This window comes from Scyliorhinus torazame, chromosome 1, assembly GCF_047496885.1.
Source record: "Scyliorhinus torazame isolate Kashiwa2021f chromosome 1, sScyTor2.1, whole genome shotgun sequence".
Classification (NCBI taxonomy): Eukaryota; Metazoa; Chordata; class Chondrichthyes; order Carcharhiniformes; family Scyliorhinidae; genus Scyliorhinus; species Scyliorhinus torazame.
In genome coordinates this window covers 132,548,218-132,574,737 of record NC_092707.1, presented here as the reverse complement: position 1 = coordinate 132,574,737, position 26,520 = coordinate 132,548,218, and the positions used below count along the sequence as shown (strand labels likewise).

Below are 26,520 nucleotides of genomic sequence, written 5' to 3'. Positions count from 1 at the left end.
GCTTCTATTGCTCCATGTGTTGTAATGATGTGTCTGTTGTATTTAGAGTTGGACGGCCACCAAAGTACTTAAAACTCCAGTTTGTGAAAGGAGGAGAGGAAACAACGTTGGACAGACTAAAAGAAATGGCAGGTTAATGTTAATCAAATGGCACTATCCAAATTATTGCAGATATTTGCTTGTCAGACTGACGGTGTAAATGTAGTGCTGTTTGTGCACATGTTTCACTTGTACACTAAAGTAATCGAGCACTATGGGAATAGAGCAGGGAGGTGGAGTTGGGGAGAAGATCAGCCATAACTTTATTATGGTGGTGCAGCTGCAGCCACCATATGGTATGCTCCTTTTACGATTAGATTCAGAAAGAACGTTCCCGATAGTGGGGGAGTCCAGAACTAGGGGTCATAGTTTTACCACGGAGGTGAGGACAAAGTTCTTCACCCAGAGTGTGATGAATTTGTTACCACAGAAAGTAGTTGAGGCCAAAACGTGTAATTTCAAGAAGGAATGAGGTTTAGCTCTTGGCTAAAGGAATCAAGGGATATGGGGGGGCAAGGCAGGATCAGGGTATTGAACTTGATGATCAGCCATGATCGTAATGATTGGTGGAGCAGGCTCGAAGGGCCGAATGACCACCGCCTGCTTCTATTTTCTCTGTTTCTATGTTTATTCCTCTATGGATTTCACTTGTGCTTTGCAAACATGCAGTACCAGTAAAATTTACCAAAGTAGGATACCTTTCAGCTCTTTGAAGGGGACATCTTTTTGATTCCACTTCACTACTCTTTCCTCACAGCCGTGCACGTTTCCCCCTTTCAAGTATATATTCAACTACCTTCTCAAAGTTACCATTGAGTCTGTTTCCACCACCCATCATTTAAGACTGAGATGTGGAGGAATTTAGTTACTCAAAGGGTTATGAATCTTCGTAATTCTCTACACCAATGCGTCCATCATTTAGTATATTTAAGATTGAAATAGACACGTTTTTGGTGTCTGAGAATCAATTGGTATGGGGAGTGGGTGGGAAGGGGGAGTTGAAGCAGTGATCATATTGAATGGTGGAGTGGGCTCGATGGGCCTTATGGTCTTGCTCCTATCTCGTGCATTTTTATCCCATTGAACAGTAAATTGCAGATCTTAATTTTCTGCGTACAAAAAATTCTCCTCCTTCTCACTGATTCTTTTAACAATTACCGTAAATCTGTGTTCTCTGGTTACTCACTCTCTTGCCAATGGAAATGGGGTCTCTGTATTTTCTCTCAAAACCTGTCAAAATGTTGAAATAGTTCCGAACATTTTCCCATATTTTCTGCCGCCAGAATTTCCTTTGCAGAATAAAATTAGTAGTCAGCATGGGTCAGGAATTGCAGGTCCGTGAGTTCCTAACTTTAAATTTAATGGACATTTAGGTGCTGTGGCCCATCATTTCCCAGCTTGCGTGCTCTGCAATTTCTGTTCAGCTGAATCATCACTTGTAGCTCCTGTTCTGCTCTGGGTAATTCTGAACTCAAATCTGATCGTGAACAATTGGCAAACAAGAGCATTAACATTATGTTCAGGTCAATATAGTCTTATACTCGGAATGAAGTACAAGTACAACTGAAGCTAATAGTTTTGAGGTCGCAAGTTTCAATCTTTCTTTAGCTTTTTTTCCCCCATGTTTGATGTTAGAATTCTATAGTCAATGAAAAGCAAATGTCCTTTAGTCACTCTGTAATGAAGAGTTAACAGTGCAGAAAATGGCAGCTACTATTTTGATCATGCACTGCAGTGAAAACGAGTTGTATCTTTTATTTATTCTTTTCATGGGGTGCAGGCGTCGCTGGCAAGGCCAGCATTTATTGCCCATCCCTAATTGCCCTTCGACTGAATGGCTTGCTAGGCCTTTTCAGACAGCAATTAAGAGTCAACCATATTGCTGTGGGTCAGGAGTCACAAAGAGATGTCAGCTCTCCTCTAGTTCTGGCCTCTTGAGTATCCGTGATTTTTAATGGCTTCGCCATTGGTGGCCATGCTTTCAGCTGCCAAGCCTTGGAATTCCCTTTTCCACTCGCTGCCTCACTTTTCTCTTTTAGAACGCTCTTTAAAACTCCTCTCTTTGAGCAAGCTATTCAACTATGCAACATCTGACCTAATATCTTCTCCTGCACTTTGGGTATTATTTCTAACATTCCTGTGTGGCACGTTGGGACATTTGATTACATTAAAGTTGTTGACTCAAACTGAGAATGTGTCACCAACTGAACTGATGCTGGTTATTAATCATGGGGATAAATTTAAAAAGCAACAGGCAAGTTAAAACTCTTGGAAATTGGCAGGCAACGATTAAACCCTGCAGGATATGTACTTGTGTGCCTGCAGCAGGCTGAGCTTATAACATTTGTCATGATTGTCCTTGATTGAAGTGCACCCTAATTCACAAATTTTAAATATGTGACGGTCAATTTACTTGGATTTCATTTTAATTTGATTGCAGCCACATTATCCCAAGGAAAAAGGATTCAAAATTATGAAAGGTTTTGCATAGAATACATGGGGAGAAGCTGCTTCAACTGGCAGGAGCATCAATAACCAGAATGCACAGATTTAAGATAATTAGAAGAGCCAGGGGAAGATTAGCAGTATTTTTTTAATGCAGCAAGTTGTTAATCTGGAATGCATTCCTGAAAGACCAGTGGAAGCAGATTCAATAGCAACTTTCAAAAGGGAGTTAGCTATATACTTGTATGGGATGGGGAATGGTGCTTGGCACTAATTGGATAACTCTTTTCAATGTGCTGCTACAAGCATTATGAACCAAATGACCACTTCTTGTGCTGTAAAATTCCATGTTCCACCAAAGTCCAAAGATATACAGATGAGGTGGATTTGCCATGCCAAATTGCCCCTTAGTGTCCAGGGATTCAGTGGGGAGAGGGGGATAGACCGGGGGAATGGGCCTAGTTAGGGTGCTCTTTCGGATGGTCGGTGCAGACTCAATGGACCGAATGGCCTCCTTCTGTACTGTAGCGATTCCATGATTCTACCATTTTATTTGCCTCAAAGTTCATAACTCAGATGCATAGTTCTATCTGTCATAGTGCAGTAATTAGCACTGAATCTCACAAAAGTGAGAAAATTTGATTTGATTTATTATTGTCACATTTATTAGTGTACAGTGAAAAGTATTGTTTCTTGCATGCTGTACAAGAGGGAAGGAAGGGGAGACTGCAGAATATAATGTTACAGTTATAGCAAGGTGTAGAGAAAAGATCAACTTAATACGAGGTAGGTCCATTCAGAAGTCTGATGGCAGCAGGGAAGAAGCTGTTCTTGAGTCGGTTGGTACGTGACCTCAAACTTTGGCATCTTTTTCCTGACGGAAGAAGGTGGAAGAGAGTATGTCTGGTGTGCATGGGGTCCTTAATTATGCTGGCTACCTTTCCGAAGCAGCGAGAATTGTAGACAGAGTCGATGGATGGGAGGCTGGTTTGCGTGATGGATTGGGCTACGTACACAACCTTTTCTAATTTCCTGCGGTCTTGGGAAGAGCAGGCTCCATACCAAGCTGTGATACAACCAGAAAGAATGCTTTCTATGGTACATCTGTAGTGGTTGGTGAAAGTCATAGGTGACATGCCAAATTTCCTTAGTCTTCTGGGAAAGTAGAGTCATTGGTGGGCTTTCTTAACTATAATGTTGGCATGGGGGGACCAGGACGGGTTGTTGGTGATCTGGACACCTAAAAACTTGAAGCTCTCGACCCTTTCTACTTCGTTCCCATTGATGTAGACAGGGGTATGTTCTCCACTATGCTTCCTGAAGTCGATGAAAATCTCCTTTGTTTTGTTGGCAATGAGGGAGAGATTATTTTTTTTTTTTTATTAAATATTTTATTGAAAATTTTTGGTCAACCAGCACAGTACATTGTGCATCCTTTACACAATATTATAACAACACAAATAACAATGACCTATTTTATAAACAAAAAATGAATAAATAATAAATATCAAAAATGAAAACTAGCCCTAATTGGCAACTGCCTTGTCACAAGTAACACTCTCCAAAAATATAATTTAACAGTCCAATATATAATTATCTGTAGCAACGACCTATACATACTATACAGTATATATTAACAACCCTGAGAGTCCTTCTGGTTCCTCCTCCCCCCCCCCCCCCCCCCCACCCCCCCGGATCCTGGGCTGCTGCTGCTGCCTTTTTCCCATTCCGTCTATCTTTCTGCGAGGTATTCGACGAACGGTTGCCACCGCCTGGTGAACCCTTGAGCCGACCCCCTTAGGACAAACTTAATCCGCTCTAGCTTTATAAACCCCGCCATGTCATTTATCCAGGTCTCCACCCGCGGGGGCTTGGCTTCTTTCCACATTAGCAATATCCTGCGCCGGGCTACTAGGGACGCAAAGGCCAAAACATCGGCCTCTCTCGCCTCCTGCACTCCCGGCTCTTGTGCAACCCCAAATATAGCCAACCCCCAGCTTGGTTCGACCCGGACTCCTACTACTTTTGAAAGCACCTTTGTCACCCCCATCCAAAACCTCTGTAGTGCCCGGCATGACCAAAACATATGGGTATGATTCGCTGGGCTTCTCGAGCACCTCGCACACCTATCCTCCACCCCAAAAAATTTACTGAGCCGTGCTCCAGTCATATGTGCCCTGTGTAATACCTTAAACTGAATCAGGCTTAGCCTGGCACACGAGGACGACGAGTTTACCCTGCTTAGGGCATCTGCCCACAGCCCCTCCTCGATCTCCTCCCCCAGCTCTTCTTCCCATTTCCCTTTTAGTTCATCTACCATAGTCTCCCCTTCGTCCCTCATTTCCCTATATATATCTGACACCTTACCATCCCCCACCCATGTCTTTGAGATCACTCTGTCCTGCACCTCTTGTGTCGGGAGCTGCGGGAATTCCCTCACCTGTTGCCTCGCAAAAGCCCTCAGTTGCATATACCTGAATGCATTCCCTTGGGGCAACCCATATTTCTCGGTCAGCGCTCCCAGACTCGCGAACTTCCCATCCACAAACAGATCTTTCAGTTGCGTTATTCCTGCTCTTTGCCACATTCCATATCCCCCATCCATTCCCCCCGGGGCAAACCTATGGTTGTTTCTTTTCGGGGACCCCCCCAAGGCTCCAGTCTTTCCCCTATGCCGTCTCCACTGTCCCCAAATCTTCAGTGTAGCCACCACCACCGGGCTTGTGGTGTAGTTCCTCGGTGAGAACGGCAATGGGGCTGTCACCATAGCCTGTAGGCTAGTCCCCCTACAGGACGCCCTCTCTAATCTCTTCCACGCCGCTCCCTCCTCCTCTCCCATCCACTTACTCACCATTGAAATATTAGCGGCCCAATAATACTCACTTAGGCTCGGTAGTGCCAGCCCCCCCCTATCCCTGCTACGCTGTAAGAATCCCTTCCTCACTCTCGGGGTCTTCCCGGCCCACACAAAACCCAGAGGGAGAGATTATTGTCGTCGCACCAGTTCACCAGATTCTCTATCTCATTCCTGTACTCTGTCTCGTCATTGTTTGAAATCCGACCCACTACGGTGGTGTCATCAGCAAATTTGAAAATCGAGATGGAGGGGAATTTTGCCACACAGTCATAGATGTACAAGGATTATAGTACGGGGCTGAGGACACAACCTTGTGGGGCACCAGTGTTGAGGATGATCGTGAAGGAGATGTTGTTGCCTATCCTTACTGATTGTGGCCTGTGGGTTAGAAAGCTCGGGATCCAGTCAAAGAGGGAGGAGCCGAGACCAAGGCCACGGAGTTTGGAGATGAGTTTCGTACGAATGATGGTGTTGAAGGCTGAGCTGTAGTCGATAAATAGGAGCCTGACATTGGTGTCTTTGTTATCTAGGTGTTCCAGGGTAGAGTGCAGGGCCATGGAGATGGCGTTTGCTGTGGACCTGTTGCAGTGGTAGGCGAACTGTAGTGGATCAAGGCAATCCGGGAGGCTGGAGTCGATTCGTGCCATGACTAACCTTTCGAAGCACTTCATGATGATGGATGTCAGAGCCACTGGACAATAGTCATTAAGGCACGCTGCTTGGCTTTTTTTTGGTACAGGGATGATGGTCATCTTCTTGAAGCAGATAGGGACCTCAGATTGTTGTAAAGAGAGCTTGAAGGTGTCGGTGAATACCTCCGCCAGCTGATCCGCGCAAGACCCGAGTGACCATCCGGGCGAGTGGCTTTCCGAGGGTTGACCTTCGAGAAGGCTGCTCTGACGTCCACAATGGTGATCTCAGATACATGTTCATCCAAAACTTCTGGGGTGGAGGGCTTGCTCTCGCTGACCTCTTGTTCAAAGCATGCATAGAATGCGTTGAGCTCATCAGGGAGGGGTGCATTGGAGCCGGTGATTTTACATGCCTTCATGTTGTAGCCCGTTATGTCTTGCCATAGTCGGCGGGGTTCCGTGTGGGACTCGAGCTTGGTCCAGTACAGTCTTTTGGCATCTTTGATGGATCTCCTTCGATCATATATGGCTTTCTTGCATAGGTCAGGGTCACCTGACTTGAACGCCTCAGACCTAGACTTCAGCAAGCAGTGGATATCCCTGTTCATCCAGGGTTTCCGGTTGGGAAACACGCGGACTTGTTTCTTTGGCACACAGTTCTCTACACACTTACTAATGAAGTCAGTTACTGTGGTGGCGTACTCGTTCAGGCTGGTCGCAGAGTTTTTAAATACTGACCAGTCCATTGACTCTGAGCAGTCCCATAGATCATCCGATTCCTCAGACCAACAATGCACAACTTTCTTTGATGGATTCTCCTGCTTCAGTTTTTGCTTATAAGCCGAGAGCAGGAGTACAGCCTTGTGGTCAGTTGGAAAAGGATGGAAATCAATAAATAATATCGCTTTTAAAAGGTTGTTAAAACCACTCCCTCTTTATAAATGTCTCTTTCGAGCGAGAGTCTTAAACGTGGGAATGATTCATTCCACATTCTTTTATTCTCTTTCTATTATCTTTTTTTTTATTAAATATTTTATTGAAAATTTTTGGTCAACCAACACAGTACATTGTGCATCCTTTACACAATATTATAACAACACAAATAACAATGACCTAGTTTATAAACAAAAAATGAATAAATAATAAATAACAAAAATGAAAACTAGCCCTAATTGGCAACTGCCTTGTCACAAGTAACACTCTCCAAAAATATAATTTAACAGTCCAATATATAATTATCTGTAGCAACGACCTATACATACTATACAGTATATATTAACAACCCTGAGAGTCCTTCTGGTTCCTCCTCCCCCCACCCCTCCCCCCCCCCCCCCCCCCCACCCCCCGGATCCTGGGCTGCTGCTGCTGCCTTTTTCCCATTCCGTCTATCTGCGAGGTATTCGACGAACGGTTGCCACCGCCTGGTGAACCCTTGAGCCGACCCCCTTAGGACGAACTTAATCAGCTCTAGCTTTATAAACCCCGCCATGTCATTTATCCAGGTCTCCACCCCCGGGGGCTTGGCTTCCTTCCACATTAGCAATATCCTGCGCCGGGCTACTAGGGACGCAAAGGCCAAAACATCGGCCTCTCTCGCCTCCTGCACTCCCGGCTCTTGTGCAACCCCAAATATAGCCAACCCCCAGCTTGGTTCGACCCGGACTCCTACTACTTTTGAAAGCACCTTTGTCACCCCCATCCAAAACCCCTGTAGTGCCGGGCATGACCAAAACATATGGGTATGATTCGCTGGGCTTCTCGAGCACCTCGCACACCTATCCTCCACCCCAAAAAATTTACTGAGCCGTGTTCCAGTCATATGTGCCCTGTGTAATACCTTAAACTGAATCAGGCTTAGCCTGGCACACGAGGACGACGAGTTTACCCTGCTTAGGGCATCTGCCCACAGCCCCTCCTCGATCTCCTCCCCCAGCTCTTCTTCCCATTTCCCTTTTAGTTCATCTACCATAGTCTCCCCTTCGTCCCTCATTTCCCTATATATATCTGACACCTTACCATCCCCCACCCATGTCTTTGAGATCACTCTGTCCTGCACCTCTTGTGTCGGGAGCTGCGGGAATTCCCTCACCTGTTGCCTCGCAAAAGCCCTCAGTTGCATATACCTGAATGCATTCCCTTGGGGCAACCCATATTTCTCGGTCAGCGCTCCCAGACTCGCAAACTTCCCATCCACAAACAGATCTTTCAGTTGCGTTATTCCTGCTCTTTGCCACATTCCATATCCCCCATCCATTCCCCCCGGGGCAAACCTATGGTTGTTTCTTATCGGGGACCCCCCCAAGGCTCCAGTCTTTCCCCTATGCCGTCTCCACTGTCCCCAAATCTTCAGTGTAGCCACCACCACCGGGCTTGTGGTGTAGTTCCTCGGTGAGAACGGCAATGGGGCTGTCACCATAGCCTGTAGGCTAGTCCCCCTACAGGACGCCCTCTCTAATCTCTTCCACGCCGCTCCCTCCTCCTCTCCCATCCACTTACTCACCATTGAAATATTAGCGGCCCAATAATACTCACTTAGGCTCGGTAGTGCCAGCCCCCCCCCTATCCCTGCTACGCTGTAAGAATCCCTTCCTCACTCTCGGGGTCTTCCCGGCCCACACAAAACCCAGAGGGAGAGATTATTGTCGTCGCACCAGTTCACCAGATTCTCTATCTCATTCCTGTACTCTGTCTCGTCATTGTTTGAAATCCGACCCACTACGGTGGTGTCATCAGCAAATTTGAAAATCGAGATGGAGGGGAATTTTGCCACACAGTCATAGATGTACAAGGATTATAGTACGGGGCTGAGGACACAACCTTGTGGGGCACCAGTGTTGAGGATGATCGTGAAGGAGATGTTGTTGCCTATCCTTACTGATTGTGGCCTGTGGGTTAGAAAGCTCGGGATCCAGTCAAAGAGGGAGGAGCCGAGACCAAGGCCACGGAGTTTGGAGATGAGTTTCGTACGAATGATGGTGTTGAAGGCTGAGCTGTAGTCGATAAATAGGAGCCTGACATTGGTGTCTTTGTTATCTAGGTGTTCCAGGGTAGAGTGCAGGGCCATGGAGATGGCGTTTGCTGTGGACCTGTTGCAGTGGTAGGCGAACTGTAGTGGATCAAGGCAATCCGGGAGGCTGGAGTCGATTCGTGCCATGACTAACCTTTCGAAGCACTTCATGATGATGGATGTCAGAGCCACTGGACAATAGTCATTAAGGCACGCTGCTTGGCTTTTTTTTGGTACAGGGATGATGGTCATCTTCTTGAAGCAGATAGGGACCTCAGATTGTTGTAAAGAGAGCTTGAAGGTGTCGGTGAATACCTCCGCCAGCTGATCCGCGCAAGACCCGAGTGACCATCCGGGCGAGTGGCTTTCCGAGGGTTGACCTTCGAGAAGGCTGCTCTGACGTCCACAATGGTGATCTCAGATACATGTTCATCCAAAACTTCTGGGGTGGAGGGCTTGCTCTCGCTGACCTCTTGTTCAAAGCATGCATAGAATGCGTTGAGCTCATCAGGGAGGGGTGCATTGGAGCCGGTGATTTTACATGCCTTCATGTTGTAGCCCGTTATGTCTTGCCATAGTCGGCGGGGTTCCGTGTGGGACTCGAGCTTGGTCCAGTACAGTCTTTTGGCATCTTTGATGGATCTCCTTCGATCATATATGGCTTTCTTGCATAGGTCAGGGTCACCTGACTTGAACGCCTCAGACCTAGACTTCAGCAAGCAGTGGATATCCCTGTTCATCCAGGGTTTCCGGTTGGGAAACACGCGGACTTGTTTCTTTGGCACACAGTTCTCTACACACTTACTAATGAAGTCAGTTACTGTGGTGGCGTACTCGTTCAGGCTGGTCGCAGAGTTTTTAAATACTGACCAGTCCATTGACTCTGAGCAGTCCCATAGATCATCCGATTCCTCAGACCAACAATGCACAACTTTCTTTGATGGATTCTCCTGCTTCAGTTTTTGCTTATAAGCCGAGAGCAGGAGTACAGCCTTGTGGTCAGTTGGAAAAGGATGGAAATCAATAAATAATATCGCTTTTAAAAGGTTGTTAAAACCACTCCCTCTTTATAAATGTCTCTTTCGAGCGAGAGTCTTCAACGTGGGAATGATTCATTCCACATTCTTTTATTCTCTTTCTATTATCTTTTTTTTTATTAAATATTTTATTGAAAATTTTTGGTCAACCAACACAGTACATTGTGCATCCTTTACACAATATTATAACAACACAAATAACAATGACCTAGTTTATAAACAAAAAATGAATAAATAATAAATAACAAAAATGAAAACTAGCCCTAATTGGCAACTACCTTGTCACAAGTAACACTCTCCAAAAATATAATTTAACAGTCCAATATATAATTATCTGTAGCAACGACCTATACATACTATACAGTATATATTAACAACCCTGAGAGTCCTTCTGGTTCCTCCTCCCCCCACCCCCCGGATCCTGGGCTGCTGCTGCTGCCTTTTTCCCATTCCGTCTATCTTTCTGCGAGGTATTCGACGAACGGTTGCCACCGCCTGGTGAACCCTTGAGCCGACCCCCTTAGGACGAACTTAATCAGCTCTAGCTTTATAAACCCCGCCATGTCATTTATCCAGGTCTCCACCCCCGGGGGCTTGGCTTCCTTCCACATTAGCAATATCCTGCGCCGGGCTACTAGGGACGCAAAGGCCAAAACATCGGCCTCTCTCGCCTCCTGCACTCCCGGCTCTTGTGCAACCCCAAATATAGCCAACCCCCAGCTTGGTTCGACCCGGACTCCTACTACTTTTGAAAGCACCTTTGTCACCCCCATCCAAAACCCCTGTAGTGCCGGGCATGACCAAAACATATGGGTATGATTCGCTGGGCTTCTCGAGCACCTCGCACACCTATCCTCCACCCCAAAAAATTTACTGAGCCGTGTTCCAGTCATATGTGCCCTGTGTAATACCTTAAACTGAATCAGGCTTAGCCTGGCACACGAGGACGACGAGTTTACCCTGCTTAGGGCATCTGCCCACAGCCCCTCCTCGATCTCCTCCCCCAGCTCTTCTTCCCATTTCCCTTTTAGTTCATCTACCAGAGTCTCCCCTTCGTCCCTCATTTCCCTATATATATCTGACACCTTACCATCCCCCACCCATGTCTTTGAGATCACTCTGTCCTGCACCTCTTGTGTCGGGAGCTGCGGGAATTCCCTCACCTGTTGCCTCGCAAAAGCCCTCAGTTGCATATACCTGAATGCATTCCCTTGGGGCAACCCATATTTCTCGGTCAGCGCTCCCAGACTCGCAAACTTCCCATCCACAAACAGATCTTTCAGTTGCGTTATTCCTGCTCTTTGCCACATTCCATATCCCCCATCCATTCCCCCCGGGGCAAACCTATGGTTGTTTCTTATCGGGGACCCCCCCAAGGCTCCAGTCTTTCCCCTATGCCGTCTCCACTGTCCCCAAATCTTCAGTGTAGCCACCACCACCGGGCTTGTGGTGTAGTTCCTCGGTGAGAACGGCAATGGGGCTGTCACCATAGCCTGTAGGCTAGTCCCCCTACAGGACGCCCTCTCTAATCTCTTCCACGCCGCTCCCTCCTCCTCTCCCATCCACTTACTCACCATTGAAATATTAGCGGCCCAATAATACTCACTTAGGCTCGGTAGTGCCAGCCCCCCCCTATCCCTGCTACGCTGTAAGAATCCCTTCCTCACTCTCGGGGTCTTCCCGGCCCACAAAACCCATGATGCTCTTTTCAATCCTTTTAAAAAAAAGCCTTCGTGATCACCACCGGGAGGCACTGAAACACAAAGAGGAATCTCGGGAGGACCACCATCTTAACCGCCTGCACCCTCCCTGCCATTGACAGGGATACCATATCCCATCTCTTGAAATCCTCCTCCATCTGTTCCACCAACCGCGTTAAATTTAACCTATGCAATGTGCCCCAATTCTTAGCTATCTGGATCTCCAGGTAACGAAAGTCCCTTGTTACCTTCCTCAACGGTAGGTCCTCTATTTCTCTACTCTGCTCCCCTGGATGCACCACAAACAACTCACTTTTCCCCATGTTCAATTTATACCCTGAAAACTCCCCAAACTCCCCAAGTATCCGCATTATTTCTGGCATCCCCTCCGCCGGGTCCGCCACGTATAGTAGCAAATCGTCCGCATACAAAGATACCCGGTGCTCTTCTCCTCCCCTAAGTACTCCCCTCCACTTCTTGGAACCCCTCAACGCTATCGCCAGGGGCTCAATCGCCAGTGCAAACAATAATGGGGACAGAGGGCATCCCTGCCTTGTCCCTCTATGGAGCCGAAAATATGCAGATCCCCGTCCATTTGTGACCACGCTCGCCACTGGGGCCCTATACAACAGCTGCACCCATCTAACATACCCCTCTCCAAAACCAAATCTCCTCAACACCTCCCACAAATAATCCCACTCCACTCTATCAAATGCTTTCTCGGCATCCATCGCCACTACTATCTCCGTTTCTCCCTCTGGTGGGGCCACCATCATTACCCCTAACAACCTCCGTATATTCGTGTTCAGCTGTCTCCCCTTCACAAACCCAGTTTGGTCCTCGTGGACCACCCCCGGGACATATTCCTCTATTCTCATTGCCATTACCTTGGCCAGGACCTTGGCATCTACATTTAGGAGGGAAATAGGTCTATAGGACCCGCATTGTAGCGGGTCCTTTTCCTTCTTTAAGAGAAGCGATATCGTTGCTTCAGACATAGTCGGGGGCAGTTGTCCCCTTTCCTTTGCCTCATTAAAGGTCCTCGTCAGTACCGGGGCGAGCAAGTCCACATATTTTCTATAGAATTCGACTGGGAATCCATCCGGTCCCGGGGCTTTTCCCGCCTGCATGCTCCTAATTCCTTTCACCACTTCTTCTACCTCGATCTGTGCTCCCAGTCCCACCCTTTCCTGCTCTTCCACCTTGGGAAATTCCAGCTGATCCAAGAAGCCCATCATTCTCTCCCTCCCATCCGGGGGTTGAGCTTCATATAATTTTTTATAAAATGTCTTGAACACTCCATTCACTCTCTCCGCTCCCCGCTCCATCTCTCCTTCCTCATCCCTCACTCCCCCTATTTCCCTCACAGCTCCCCTTTTCCTCAATTGGTGTGCCAGCAACCTGCTCGCCTTCTCCCCATATTCGTACTGTACACCCTGTGCCTTCCTCCATTGTGCCTCTGCAGTGCCTGTAGTCAGCAAGTCAAATTCTACATGTAGCCTTTGCCTTTCCCTGGACAGTCCCTCCTCCGGTGCTTCCGCATTTTGTCTGTCCACCCTCAAACGTTCTTGCAGCAGCCGCTCCTGTTCCTTACTCTCCTGCTTCCCTTTATGTGCCCTTATTGATATCAGCTCCCCTCTAACCACCGCCTTCAACGCCTCCCAGACCACTCCCACCTGGACCTCCCCATTATCATTGAGTTCCAAGTACTTTTCAATGCACCCCCTCACCCTTAGACACACCCCCTCATCTGCCATTAGTCCCATGTCCATTCTCCAGGGTGGGCGCCCTCCTGTTTCCTCCCCTATCTCCAAGTCCACCCAGTGTGGAGCGTGATCCGAAATGGCTATAGCCGTATACTCCGTTCCCCTCACCTTCGGGATCAATGCCCTACCCAGCACAAAAAAGTCTATTCGCGAGTAGACTTTATGGACATAGGAGAAAAACGAGAACTCCTTACTCCTAGGTCTGCTAAATCTCCACGGGTCTACACCTCCCATCTGCTCCATAAAATCTTTAAGTACCTTGGCTGCTGCCGGCCTCCTTCCAGTCCTGGACTTCGACCTATCCAGCCCTGGTTCCAACACCGTATTAAAATCTCCCCCCATTATCAGCTTTCCCATCTCTAGGTCCGGAATGCGTCCTAGCATCCGCCTCATAAAATTGGCATCATCCCAGTTCGGGGCATATACGTTTACCAAAACCACCGTCTCCCCCTGTAGTTTGCCACTCACCATCACGTATCTGCCCCCGTTATCCGCCACTGTAGTCTTTGCCTCGAACATTACCCGCTTCCCCACTAATATAGCCACCCCCCTGTTTTTCGCATCTAGCCCCGAATGGAACACCTGCCCCACCCATCCTTTGCATAGCCTAACCTGGTCTATCAGTTTCAGGTGCGTTTCCTGTAACATAACCACATCTGCCTTAAGTTTCTTAAGGTGTGCGAGTATACCCGTGCCCTCTTTATCGGCCCGTTCAGCCCTCTCACGTTCCACGTGATCAGCCGAGTTGGGGGGCTTCCTACCCCCCCCCCCCTTGTCGATTAGCCATCACCTTTTTCCAGCTCCTCACCCGGTTCCCACGCAGCTGTATCTCCCCCAGGCGGTGCCCCCCCGCCCATCCTCTCCCATACCAGCTCCCCCCTCTCCCCAGCAGCAGCAACCCAGTAATTCCCCCCCCTCCCACCCCCCCCCCCCCCGCTAGATCCCCCGCTAGCGTAATTACTCCCCCCATGTTGCTCCCAGAAGTCAGCAAACTCTGGCTGACCTCGGCTTCCCCCCGTGACGTCGGCTCGCACCGTGCGACGCCCCCTCCTTCCTGCTTCTCTATTCCTGCCATGATTATCATAGCGCGGGAACCAAGCCCGCGCTTCTCCCTTGGCCCCGCCCCCAATGGCCAACGCCCCATCTCCTCCACCTCCCCTCCTCCCCCCATCACCACCTGTGGGAGAGAGAAAAGTTACCACATCGCAGGATTAGTACATAAAACCCCTCTTTGCCCCCCACATTTGCCCCACCACTTTGTTCGAACGTTCTTTTTAATAACCCGCTCATTCCAGTTTTTCTTCCACAATAAAAGTCCACGCTTCATCCGCCGTCTCAAAGTAGTGGTGCCTCCCTCGATATGTGACCCACAGTCTTGCCGGTTGCAGCATTCCAAATTTTATCTTCTTTTTATGAAGCACCGTTGGCCCGATTAAAGCTCGCCCTCCTTCTCGCCACCTCCGCACTCCAGTCTTGATAAACGCGGATCACCGCGTTCTCCCATTTACTGCTCCGAGTTTTCTTCGCCCATCTAAGGACCATTTCTCTATCCTTAAAACGGAGGAATCTCACCACTATGGCTCTGGGAATTTCTCCTGGTCTCGGTCCTCGCGCCATCACTCGGTATGCTCCCTCCACCTCCAACGGACCCGCCGGGGCCTCCGCTCCCATTAACGAGTGCAGCATCGTGCTCACATATGCCCCGACGTCCGCTCCCTCCACACCTTCAGGAAGACCAAGAATCCTCAGGTTGTTCCTCCTTGCGTTGTTTTCCAGTGCCTTCAACCTTTCCACACATCGTTTCTGATGTGCCTCCTGCGTCTCCGTCTTCACCACCAGGCCCTGTATATCGTCCTCATTCTCGGCTGCCTTTGCCTTCACGATCATTGCTCCCGCTCCTGGGTCTTTTGTTCCTCCTTTAGCCCTTCGATCGCCTGTAGTATCGGGGCCAACAGCTCTTTCTTCATTTCCTTTTTGATCTCTTCCACACAGCATTTCAAGAACTCTTGTTGTTCAGGGCCCCATGTTAAACTGCCACCTTCCGACGCCATCTTGGTTTTTGCTTGCCTTCCTTGCCGCTGTTCTAAAGGATCCACTGCAATCTGGCCACTCTCGCCTCCTTTTTCCATCTGTATCCAGGGGGGATTCCCTTCTGGTTTACCGCACAGTGTTTTTAGCCGTCAAAATTGCCGTTGGGGCTCCTATCAAGAGCCCAAAAGTCCGTTTCACAGGGAGCTGCCGAAACGTGCGACTCAGCTGGTCATCGCCGCACCTGGAAGTCCTCTTTCTATTATCTTTATGATGGAGTAAATTTCTGTTTTAGAAAGATAGCTATGAACCGATAGGGAGGTTTAATGTAAAGCACAATTACCATTAACACAGGTTGGAGTTCTATGAACCAGCAATGCAGTGCACAATCCAAACTGATCCCAAATTAGATATTTTAAAAATATATTCATGATGTAGTATTTGGGTCTCCTGCTGGATTTGATTACTTACAAAAATGTTTTTTTGCCTTTCTGTAGAGCGTGACTACAACCTCCAGCAAGCTCTTCACCAGTCCGTGTTTATGTCTTCCGTCTCTCCACATCCCACACAACGTCTGTACCTCTGTTGGGAACAGCACAGCAAGTTACTGCCTGAGGTGGCAGGTCACACTGCAAAGAAAGTGGCAAAGTGGTCTATAGAAGAGGTAAACCGAGAATCCAGTTTTTCCCTCCCTTCACTTACTCCCCATCCGCCTCCAAAGCAGGAAACTGCCTGTCAATTCTCTAATTTCTTGATTGACACCAGGAATCCTTTAAGTTCAAGGTCTCCTTAACCCTCTTGCAGTCCTCTATACAGACTGTTTCCTCTCAAGGAAATTCTCTCGTGGTGTATGTGCATGCGTTCTCTTCAACAGGGCAGCACGGTAGCATTGTGGATAGCACAATTGCTTCACAGCTCCAGAGTCCCAGGTTCGATTCCAGCTTGGGCCACTGTCTGTGCGGAGTCTGCACATCCTCCCCATGTGTGCGTGGGTTTCCTCCGGGTGCTCCGGTTTCCTCCCACAGTCCAAAGATATGCAGGTTAGGTGGATTGGCCATGATAAATTGCCCTTCGTGTCCAAAATTGCCCTTCGTGTCGGGTGGGGTTACTGGGTTATGGGGATAGGGTGGAGGTGTTGACCTTGGGTAGGGTGCTCTTTCCAAGAGCCGGTGCAGACTCGACGGGCCGAATGGCCTCCTTCTGCACTGTAAATTATATGATAACTTAGCAACTCCTCTATTTTCTAGAAATACACTCCATTTGTTGTATTCTTTGGGGTAATTCTCTGGACTTTTTGATAAAGTTTGGCAACCTCACCCATTGGGAGTGAGTGTGGGGAATTTTGGGATGCAAAGTGCATAATTTTGCAAAATCATGGAATTCACTCCTTCAAATTCACTACTGTGTTCTAAAGTTGTAAGAATCCTTCTGCAATTCCATAGTTGGCACCAAATTAAACTGTGAACTAACTAACTAACTTGTATTGAATGGTGCATAATTTATCAAAGTTTGCCCTGAACCAACAGGTTAATTTTTTTCATGACTCTGGGCATGTTCTTTGAAACAAAGGATGAGATTGTCTCCGATATTGGCAAAGCCTGGTGTTCGGTGGGAAAAACAACAATGTTGAGGCTGCTGTTGGCAATGGTGGCTTTTAACACTGAATAGTACAGTACGTAGTCCAAAAAGCAGGCAAGCAGGGTTTTCACGACTGTCACTGGCTGGCAGCCTCTGATTTGTCCATCCTGTCAACAACTCCCCACAAAGTGAAATCTCAGTCATGAAGTGCGAGATGGATACTTTGCCTTGATGCAACTCTATGAACTCAGGACTTCAGTGAACTGGACGCTATATTTGAAGGCCACCCCAATGCCCAATGAACACACCAGGAAACAGTTTGCACCCAGGGCATCAAACTGGCATGACCCACTCTGCATTGTGCTCACCTCTGAACTCCTCAGAGTACTGCTCGCCAGGTGCATGCCCTCTGAGACCAGTCGTACATCGTGCAGTTCTGTCACCCAAGCTGCCGTAAACACATTATTTGGCACAGGGGTATGATTCCAGGGTTGGGCCCAATAATGATATGTTAATGTATTCCAGTTCAGTTCTGGACGTTGAATGACAGAAACCGCGGCCTTCCACTGACGAGGGGAGGGGACCAGCATTCCCTCCTTTTACGTCAATGTGAAACATGACTTTGTCCTTCTCGTGATATTTTTCACTCTCCTCCAAACCCGCCAACGTGAACGGCAATGTAAAATCTCAGACATGGAGTGCGAGATGGACACTTTGCCTTGATTTTTGTATGTAGTTATAGTTCAGGACGGAACATTTTTGTTTTAAAAATTAGTTCTCCCCTGCCATTCTGATGAATCAGTTCATCCAATGAATAATTGAGCCATAAAGACCAAGAACACACTAGGTCTGATCCTTGGGTCCGTGATGAATTATTGGTTCTCAGCCAGAGATGTTTGTAGTGGACCTGAGTTCGGGAGAGGATCATATCTAGAATTCCTGCATCCTTTTATGGAAGTCACATGGGTATGGATAGCTGCTCCTGCTTTGGCCCCACAAAGTGAAATATCCCAATTGGCAAAGTGCCGTGGTGCTCCATTCCAATCAGACCAAACACGTTGAGGAGAACAGAAATATTGCAAGAAAATTTAGGAGAAGTATTTTGGGCAATCCATATTTCAAGCTGCGCAATATGTTAAGCTCATGGATGTTGCAATTTTCTAATCTAAAGTGTTAAAAGTTTTGAGCGTATGTTTGAATTCTACAGGTAGCCAATTTTGTACAAAGTTTACCAGGATGTAAAGATCAAGCCACTGTTTTCAGGGAAGAGGTAAGTGCTTCGTGAATAGTCAGCAGTGATTAATGCATTAAAATGGCAGTTACAAAACCATAAATGTTTACAGTGCAGCAGGTGGTAGGCCAGTTAGCCCATTGGGCCTATGTTAGCTCCTTGCTTGAGCAATTCAAAAACAAATCTTACTGTTCCTTTCCCTGCCCATAACCCTTCATTATCTTCTGCTCCATGTAATTTTCTTCTCTCCCTTAAAATCTGCAATGTTGTTTGCCTCAACTTCTCCTTGCAACAAAGTGTCCCATTCAGTAACGCTCTATGTCAAAGACATTTTCCCTGATCTTTATCCTCTCTTTTTTCCTTAACCAAACCCTTCAGAGATGTAAAGACCCAAAATTCTCCTCATTTCCCTTCTAGTTTATTTTGCTAGTTATTTTAAATTTGTAGAAAGAAAGACTTGCATTTATGTTGCACCTTTCGTGACCACTGGGTGTCCCTAGGTGCTTTACTGCCAATGGAATATTTTTTGAACTGTAGACACTATTGTAATGGAGGAAAGTCAGTAAGCTCCCACAAACGGCCATGTGATAATGACCATGTAATCTATTTTTGGATGTTGATTGACAAATATTGGCCAGGACCCTGAGTAACTCCTCTGCTTTATGGCGGCATTGAATCTTTTGCATCCACCTGAGAGGGAAGACTGGGCATTGGTTTAATGCCCCTTATGAAAAACCGCACTCCCATCAGTACTGCACAGGAGTGTCAACCTTTCGTTTTGTGTTCAAATCCTGAAATGGGACTTGAACCCACAACCCTGTATTTGAGGCATGCTTGTCAGAGGAAAATGTTTCCCATACTTTCTCTATTACTATAACCCCTCATAATTTTGAATATCTTTATTAAATTTCCCCTTAACCTTCACTGCTCTAAGGAGAAGAATACCAGCTTCTGCAAACACTCCATGAAAGGCATCATTATGATACTTAAACTCTGTACTGTTTCCAAGGCCTTGATATCATTTCTTATTTTGCAGCATTTACAAATGCCTTATTAACTTTCCCTGATGCCTATCCTACAGTAACACAAGCACAAACACATTACTTTAGAACAAAGAACAGTACAGCACAGGAACAGGCCATTCGGCCTTCCAAGCCTGCGCCGATTATGTGGCCTATCTAGACCAATCGCCTATATCCTTCTGTACCCCATCTGTTCACGTATCTATCCAGATAAGTTTTAACGGTCGCTAACGTATCTGCCTCAACCACCTCATTTGGCAGTGCATTCCAGGCCATCACCACCCTCTGTGTATATAAAAAAAAAAAAAAAAAAAAAAAAAAAAACTTCCCTCGCACAACTCCACTGAACCCTTCCCCCCCTCACCTTGAACTTGTGCGCCCTTGTAATTGTCATTTCCACCCTGGGAAAAAACCTCCAACTGTTCACCCTATCTATACCCCTCATAATTTTATAAACTTCTATCAGGTTGGCCCTCAGCCTCCGTCTCTCGAGGGAGAACAATCCTAGTTTATTCAATCTCAACTCATAGTTAATACCCTCCATACCAGGTAACATCCTGATAAACCTTTTCTGTACTCTCTCCAAAGCCCCACATCTTCTGGTAGTGTGGTGACTAGAAATGGACACAGTATTCCAAATGTGGCCTAACAACATTCTATATATCTGTGACATAATTTGCGAGCTTTTGTACTCGATACCCCATCCCATGAAGGCAAACATGCCATATGCTTTCTTTAGCACCATTTGCACCTGTGCTGCCACTTTTAAGGAACTGTGGACCTGCACGCCCAGTTCTCTGTGTCTCTACGCTGTTTATTTTATAGCCCCCACCTGAAATGGATCTACCAAAATGCATCACCCCTCATTTGTCCAGGTTACGTTCCATCTGCCATTTCTCCGCCCAGTTTTGCAGCCTATTCGGCTGTATTCCCTGACTATCATCTTCACTATCTACAACTCCTGCAATTTTAGTATCATCCACAAACTTGCTAATCAGACCAGCTACATTTTCTTCCAAGTCATTTAAATATATTAGAAACTGCAGCGGTCCCAGTACTGATCCCTGCGGAACACCACTAGTTACAGATCTCCATCCAGATCTCTGTCTTCTATGGCCAAGCCAGTTCTAGATCCATCCAGCTACTTCACCCCTGACCCCATGTGATTTAATCTTTTACACCAGCCTGCCATGAGGGACCTTATCAAATGCTTTACTAAAGTCCATGTAGACAACATCCACAGTCCTTCCCTCATCAATCATTTTTGTCACCACTTCAAAAAACACAACGAAATTCGTGAGACATGACCTCCCTCGTACAAAACCATGCTGTCTGTCGCTAATAAGACTATTCACTTCCAAATGTGCATAGATCCTATCTCTGAGAATCTTTTCCAACAATTTCACTATCACTGAAATGAAGCTCACTGGCCTATAATTACCCGGGTTACCTTGCTAACCTTCTTTTATAGCTCCCACCTGAAATGGAGGGCAAGAGTTATAGCTGGGGGAAGGGCAATTATGATGCCATTAGACGTGACTTGGGGGGGATAAGGTGGAGAAGTAGGCTGCAAGTGTTGGGCACACTGGATAAGTGGGGCTTGTTCAAGGATCAGCTACTGCGTGTTCTTGATAAGTATGTACCGGTCAGACAGGGAGGAAGGCGTCAAGCGAGGGAACCGTGGTTTACCAAGGAAGTGGAATCTCTTGTTAAGAGGAAGAAGGAGGCCTATGTGAAGATGAAGTGTGAAGTTTCGGTTGGGGCGATGGATAGTTACAAGGTAGCGAGGAAGGATCTAAAGAGAGAGCTAAGACGAGCAAGGAGGGGACATGAGAAGTATTTGGCAGGAAGGATCAAGGAAAACCCAAAAGCTTTCTATAGGTATGTCAGGAATAAGCGAATGACTAGGGAAAGAGTAGGACCAGTCAAGGACAGGGATGGGAAATTGTGTGTGGAGTCTGAAGAGATAGGCGAGATACTAAATGAATATTTTTCGTCAGTATTCACTCAGGAAAAAGATAATGTTGTGGAGGAGAATGCTGAGCCCCAGGCTAATAGAATAGATGGCATTGAGGTACGTAGGGAAGAGGTGTTGGCAATTCTGGACAGGCTGAAAATAGATAAGTCCCCGGGACCTGATGGGATTTATCCTAGGATTCTCTGGGAGGCCAGGGAAGAGATTGCTGGACCTTTGGCTTTGATTTTTATGTCATCATTGGCTACAGGAATAGAGCCAGAGGACTGGAGGACAGCAAATGTGATCCCTTTGTTCAAAAAGGGGAGCAGAGACAACCCCGGCAACTATAGACCGGTGAGCCTCACGTCTGTAGTGGGTAAAGTCTTGGAGGGGATTATAAGAGACAAGATTTATAATCATCTAGATAGGAATAATATGATCAGGGATAGTCAGCATGGCTTTGTGAAGGGTAGGTCATGCCTCACAAACCTTATTGAGTTCTTTGAGAAGGTGACTGAACAGGTAGACGAGGGTAGAGCAGTTGATGTGGTGTATATGGATTTCAGCAAAGCGTTTGATAAGGTTCCCCACGGTAGGCTATTGCAAAAAATACGGAGGCTGGGGATTGAGGGTGATTTAGAGATGTGGATCAGAAATTGGCTAGCTGAAAGAAGACAGAGGGTGGTGGTTGATGGGAAATGTTCAGAATGGAGTACAGTCACAAGTGGAGTACCACAAGGATCTGTTCTGGGGCCGTTGCTGTTTGTCATTTTTATCAATGACCTAGAGGAAGGCGCAGAAGGGTGGGTGAGTAAATTTGCAGACGATACTAAAGTCGGTGGTGTTGTCGATAGTGTGGAAGGATGTAGCAGGTTACAGAGGGATATAGATAAGCTGCAGAGCTGGGCTGAGATTGGCAAATGGAGTTTAATGTAGAGAAGTGTGAGGTGATTCACTTTGGAAGGAATAACAGGAATGCGGAATATTTGGCTAATGGTAAAGTTCTTGAAAGTGTGGATGAGCAGAGGGATCTAGGTGTCCATGTACATAGATCCCTGAAAGTTGCCACCCAGGTTGATAGGGTTGTGAAGAAGGCCTATGGAGTGTTGGCCTTTATTGGTAGAGGGATTGAGTTCCGGAGTCGGGAGGTCATGTTGCAGCTGTACAGAACTCTGGTACGGCCGCATTTGGAGTATTGCGTACAGTTCTGGTCACCGCATTATAGGAAGGACGTGGAGGCTTTGGAGCGGGTGCAGAGGAGATTTACCAGGATGTTGCCTGGTATGGAGGGAAAATCTTATGAGGAAAGGCTGATGGACTTGAGGTTGTTTTCGTTGGAGAGAAGAAGGTTAAGAGGAGACTTAATAGAGGCATACAAAATGATCAGGGGGTTGGATAGGGTGGACAGTGAGAGCCTTCTCCCGCGGATGGATATGGCTGGCACGAGGGGACATAACATTAAACTGAGGGGTAATAGATATAGGACAGAGGTCAGAGGTAGGTTCTTTACGCAAAGAGTAGTGAGGCCGTGGAATGCCCTACCTGCTACAGTAGTGAACTCGCCAACATTGAGGGCATTTAAAAGTTTATTGGATAAACATATGGATGATAATGGCATAGTGTAGGTTAGATGGCTTTTGTTTCGGTGCAACATCGTGGGCCGAAGGGCCTGTACTGCGCTGTATTGTTCTATGTTCTTAAACAACGGGACAACACTGGCTATCCTCCAATCCTCTGGGACTTCACCTGTGGCCAACAAGGAAACAAAAGATTTCTGTCAGAGGCCCAGCGATTTCATCTCTTGTCTCCCTCAGTAATCTGGGACAGATGCCATCTGGCCCTGGGGATTTGTCTACCTTAATACTAGCAGAAGCAGCATGATCTATTATTCAGTGCTCAATATGGCAGTGGCCCAGATTATTTTTGTGGGTTCCAGAGGAGTACAAAACTAATTCAACACCCACTTTTGATTGGCCTCTAGTTCCATCACCTGTGAAATTAGCCAGAATGGACATGTTGACCACCTCTAATGGAAAATGGCAGGTGGGATCCCCATTCAACACCCACTTTTGATTGGCCTCTAGTTCCATCACCTGTGAAATTAGCCAGAATGGACATGTTGACCACCTCTAATGGAAAATGGCAGGTGGGATCCCCACTCATCATTGGACCCCAATTTCTATATTTAAAAGGTGTCCAACACCTGAAACAGGTGGGCATTTTGGATACCCTTTCATTACTGGTGGTAACAGGGCAGTAATACTACTGACCCTATTTTGAAGCCAATTACCAGTTAATACTAGGCAACTGCAGTGAAAGTAGATCACGCAGGTGAAGTGGTGGGACTGCACCGATTTGCATCGCTAATTCTTGGTGGACACTGCGTCAGGGTTAAGATTGCAAATGTTTTTTGTTTCTTTTTCTTCTTCTGCTGTGCAGAAATTCCTTGGGTACCCTTAATACTGTGTTCATACAAAAACACATGTTGAGGTTTATTTTGGGTTATTAATGTCAGTGAATCCACCAACCGTTTCCCCTCCCAATAATTCCAAGTTAGTCCCAGCATGAAATCTAGCCCAGAATGCAGTAATATTATGCTTTGGCTGATAAACAGTGTGTATATCATTGGCAATTAGATGTCCAATATGGACAGCGGCAGGTATCTTGTACTTTAAAAAAAAATTAGTGTACCCAATTCTTTTATTCCAATTAAGGGGCAATTTGGCGTGGCCAATCCACCTACCCTGCAAATCTTTTTGGGATGTGATTATAGACACAGGATACATGTGCAAACTCCACACGAACAGTGACCCGGGGTCGCGATCGAACCCGGGTCATCGTCGCCGTGAGGGAGGAGTGCTAACCACTGCACCACCGTGTTGCCCTGACAGGTCTTGCTTCAATCTAAAAATAGTAAAACTGTACATTAGTTTTTTTTTTTTGTAGTTGCTTAATTAGCTACAGATGGAAAACTTTTTATAGCGAAGTATTTGGGCTAAAACGAGGAGCTATTTGAACTTCCCATAGTCTAGCTGGAATTACTAAACCAAAACGTTGGCTTCTAAGGAACAAAAATTGATTTTTTGTTTTCACTTGGGAGTTTTCTCTTCAATGTTCTAGACTCGGAGCTAAATTTAAGATTATAAAAAAGCCAGTGTTTTCTTACTATGCTGTATTTGCGCTTTGAAATGTTCCACATAATCATGACAACTAGCATTTTGGAGAACTGAATGATTAAAATATTTGATTCCAATCAAGAAACGTCAAGGCTGTAGTGTTTTGGTATCTTAGTTAATCTGGAATTAGGATTGGAGCCAATAAGATTCATTTTGCAAATATAAGCAGCACTTTGAATTTGTGGCAGTCCACTTAATGCTTTTCATTCTTTAGGTTCGTATCAAGCTATATTTTCTGCTGGATGAGTGAGTAAAGGCTCACCCGGTCTGTACTAATTCAGAGCAGAAGGTTGTGGATTTGATTCCTGCTTGATGCTGTGTTAGCTGATCTCAGCTGTGATAGCAGTTGGGTTGCTGTAAATTACATCTGCCCTTGGAGAAATATTAGCCTCGACCCCCCCCCCACCCCGGCCGCAAATTGTTTCCTCCTTGCTTTGGTGGTGTGTGAGTGATGTGTAGCCGTGTGGTTTGGAGTGTATTAGTGAGCAAGGATACTGGATAGGGAGGGGCTAGACTGAGCTGCAGAACCTCCCTTAATTAAATAGACTTGCTAATATAATTTAAAAGCCATTTTTGTGCACTCCAACCAACATATTTCTGATTTTCAGTATTTAAGTGTGAAGAATGGACAATCGAATAAAATGCTGAAGGACACCCAGAACCTGTAAAACCATATTCCAATGTCTAGAACAAGAAATTGGGACGAAAGTGACTACAAAAAATATTTGATAATCCATTCATTTTTGCTTTATTAAATTTTGTCTATGCAGCAAATAGATGGAGAAGCCTTTTTACTGCTGACTCAGACGGACATTGTCAAAATTATGAGCATCAAACTGGGACCTGCGCTGAAGATTTACAACTCCATCCTCATGTTTAAGAACGCAGAAGAAAATGAGTGTCCTAAAGAATTGTAAATGTATTTTTTAAACACACGGACCTGCAGACTGAAATTAAAGTCAGCTTGAGATGATTTTTCTTCTCAACTTTCTGACTCATTTAACATTTATTAATGAACTATATCTGTGGCGCCAACATCAGTGGTTGAAGACCACAGCCTTCGAAGACTGAAGAGATTATTTTTGAAAGAACTAATGTCTTCCTGCTTTATGGTATTCTGAGTGATATTTCTTCAAAGTATACCGAATTTTAAGCATGCACAACCCTCATATAGGGAATGAAATAGAGGATCATTGCAGCCTTGATCGTTATGTCATTGATGTTCATTTCCAGTGTCTTCCACCCAAACCTTACTGAAAATTTGGTCTCCATCTTGGCAATTTTTCTTTCCTAATGCCAATTGGTTTAGGTTTCAAGTACTTCTTTTATTGGAAACATTACATGTGAAAAACGGTAAATGCAAAAAGGTGGTAGAAGCTAGGAGGATTTAAAAAATAAACCCTTGTCCCAGCATTATTAGATCAAATTCACCGTTCAGCACAGTTAGACTTGTTTTCTCTGTGACAATGTGATGAACTACACAATTAAAATGTATATATGAATTGAATCTCAAAATGTGTTTGCAGTTATAATCTGCAGGAACATAGTGTGCTCTCTATTCATTTCTGGCATAAATTGTGATTTTGTCTGATTATTTGTATAATGAGTTGTGAGGCATGTTGAAGTGGAGTTGTTGAGTCGTAAAGTCACAAACAGATCAACACTGCTTAATATTTAACTCTCAAGATTTTTAAATGTGAAGGTTTCAATGAGAATAATGGTTGCCAGAGTCATCCAATTGTTTTTCATGTGTGCACATTATGGTAAAATGTTTACGCTAGATTAAACTGTAAAGTAAAAACATGTTATAAATGTTTGTAATTTACTAGTTCCCCACTGTTCTGGTGTAACTTTGTTCAGAAAATGGACAACTGTCAAGAACTTCGACAGTTTCACCTGCGACAGAACACAGGTAAGATTCAGATAAAAGGGGGATGTTTGTATTTCTCTGATTTAAAAACCTAGTAGGATTGTTTGTGTGTAACATTGGTTGAAGATTTTGTCTGGTATTTCTCACAAAGTTGCAAACCCAAATTTTGTGAAGT

General features: G+C 46.0%; 1 protein-coding gene across 10 annotated transcripts in view; it reads left to right on the top strand.

Moving 5' to 3' along the window:
• The window catches only part of LOC140412798 (lethal(3)malignant brain tumor-like protein 4), a 181,739-nt gene extending 155,433 nt beyond the window's left edge, over positions 1–26,306 (top strand). For 8 of the 10 annotated variants that reach the window (XM_072500854.1, XM_072500856.1, XM_072500855.1 and 5 more), the window contains 4 exons: positions 47–132; positions 16,009–16,175; positions 18,297–18,359; positions 25,246–26,306. In XM_072500854.1, the coding sequence (XP_072356955.1) occupies positions 47–132; positions 16,009–16,175; positions 18,297–18,359; positions 25,246–25,392 (463 nt within the window). In that variant the 3' untranslated portion in view covers positions 25,393–26,306. Of the gene's footprint in view, positions 1–46; positions 133–5,871; positions 6,070–16,008; positions 16,176–18,296; positions 18,360–25,245 lie in introns of those variants that run through there. The other 2 variants (XR_011942050.1, XM_072500860.1) reach the window with 2 other exon arrangements.
• The last annotated feature ends 214 nt before the right edge of the window (positions 26,307–26,520 follow it).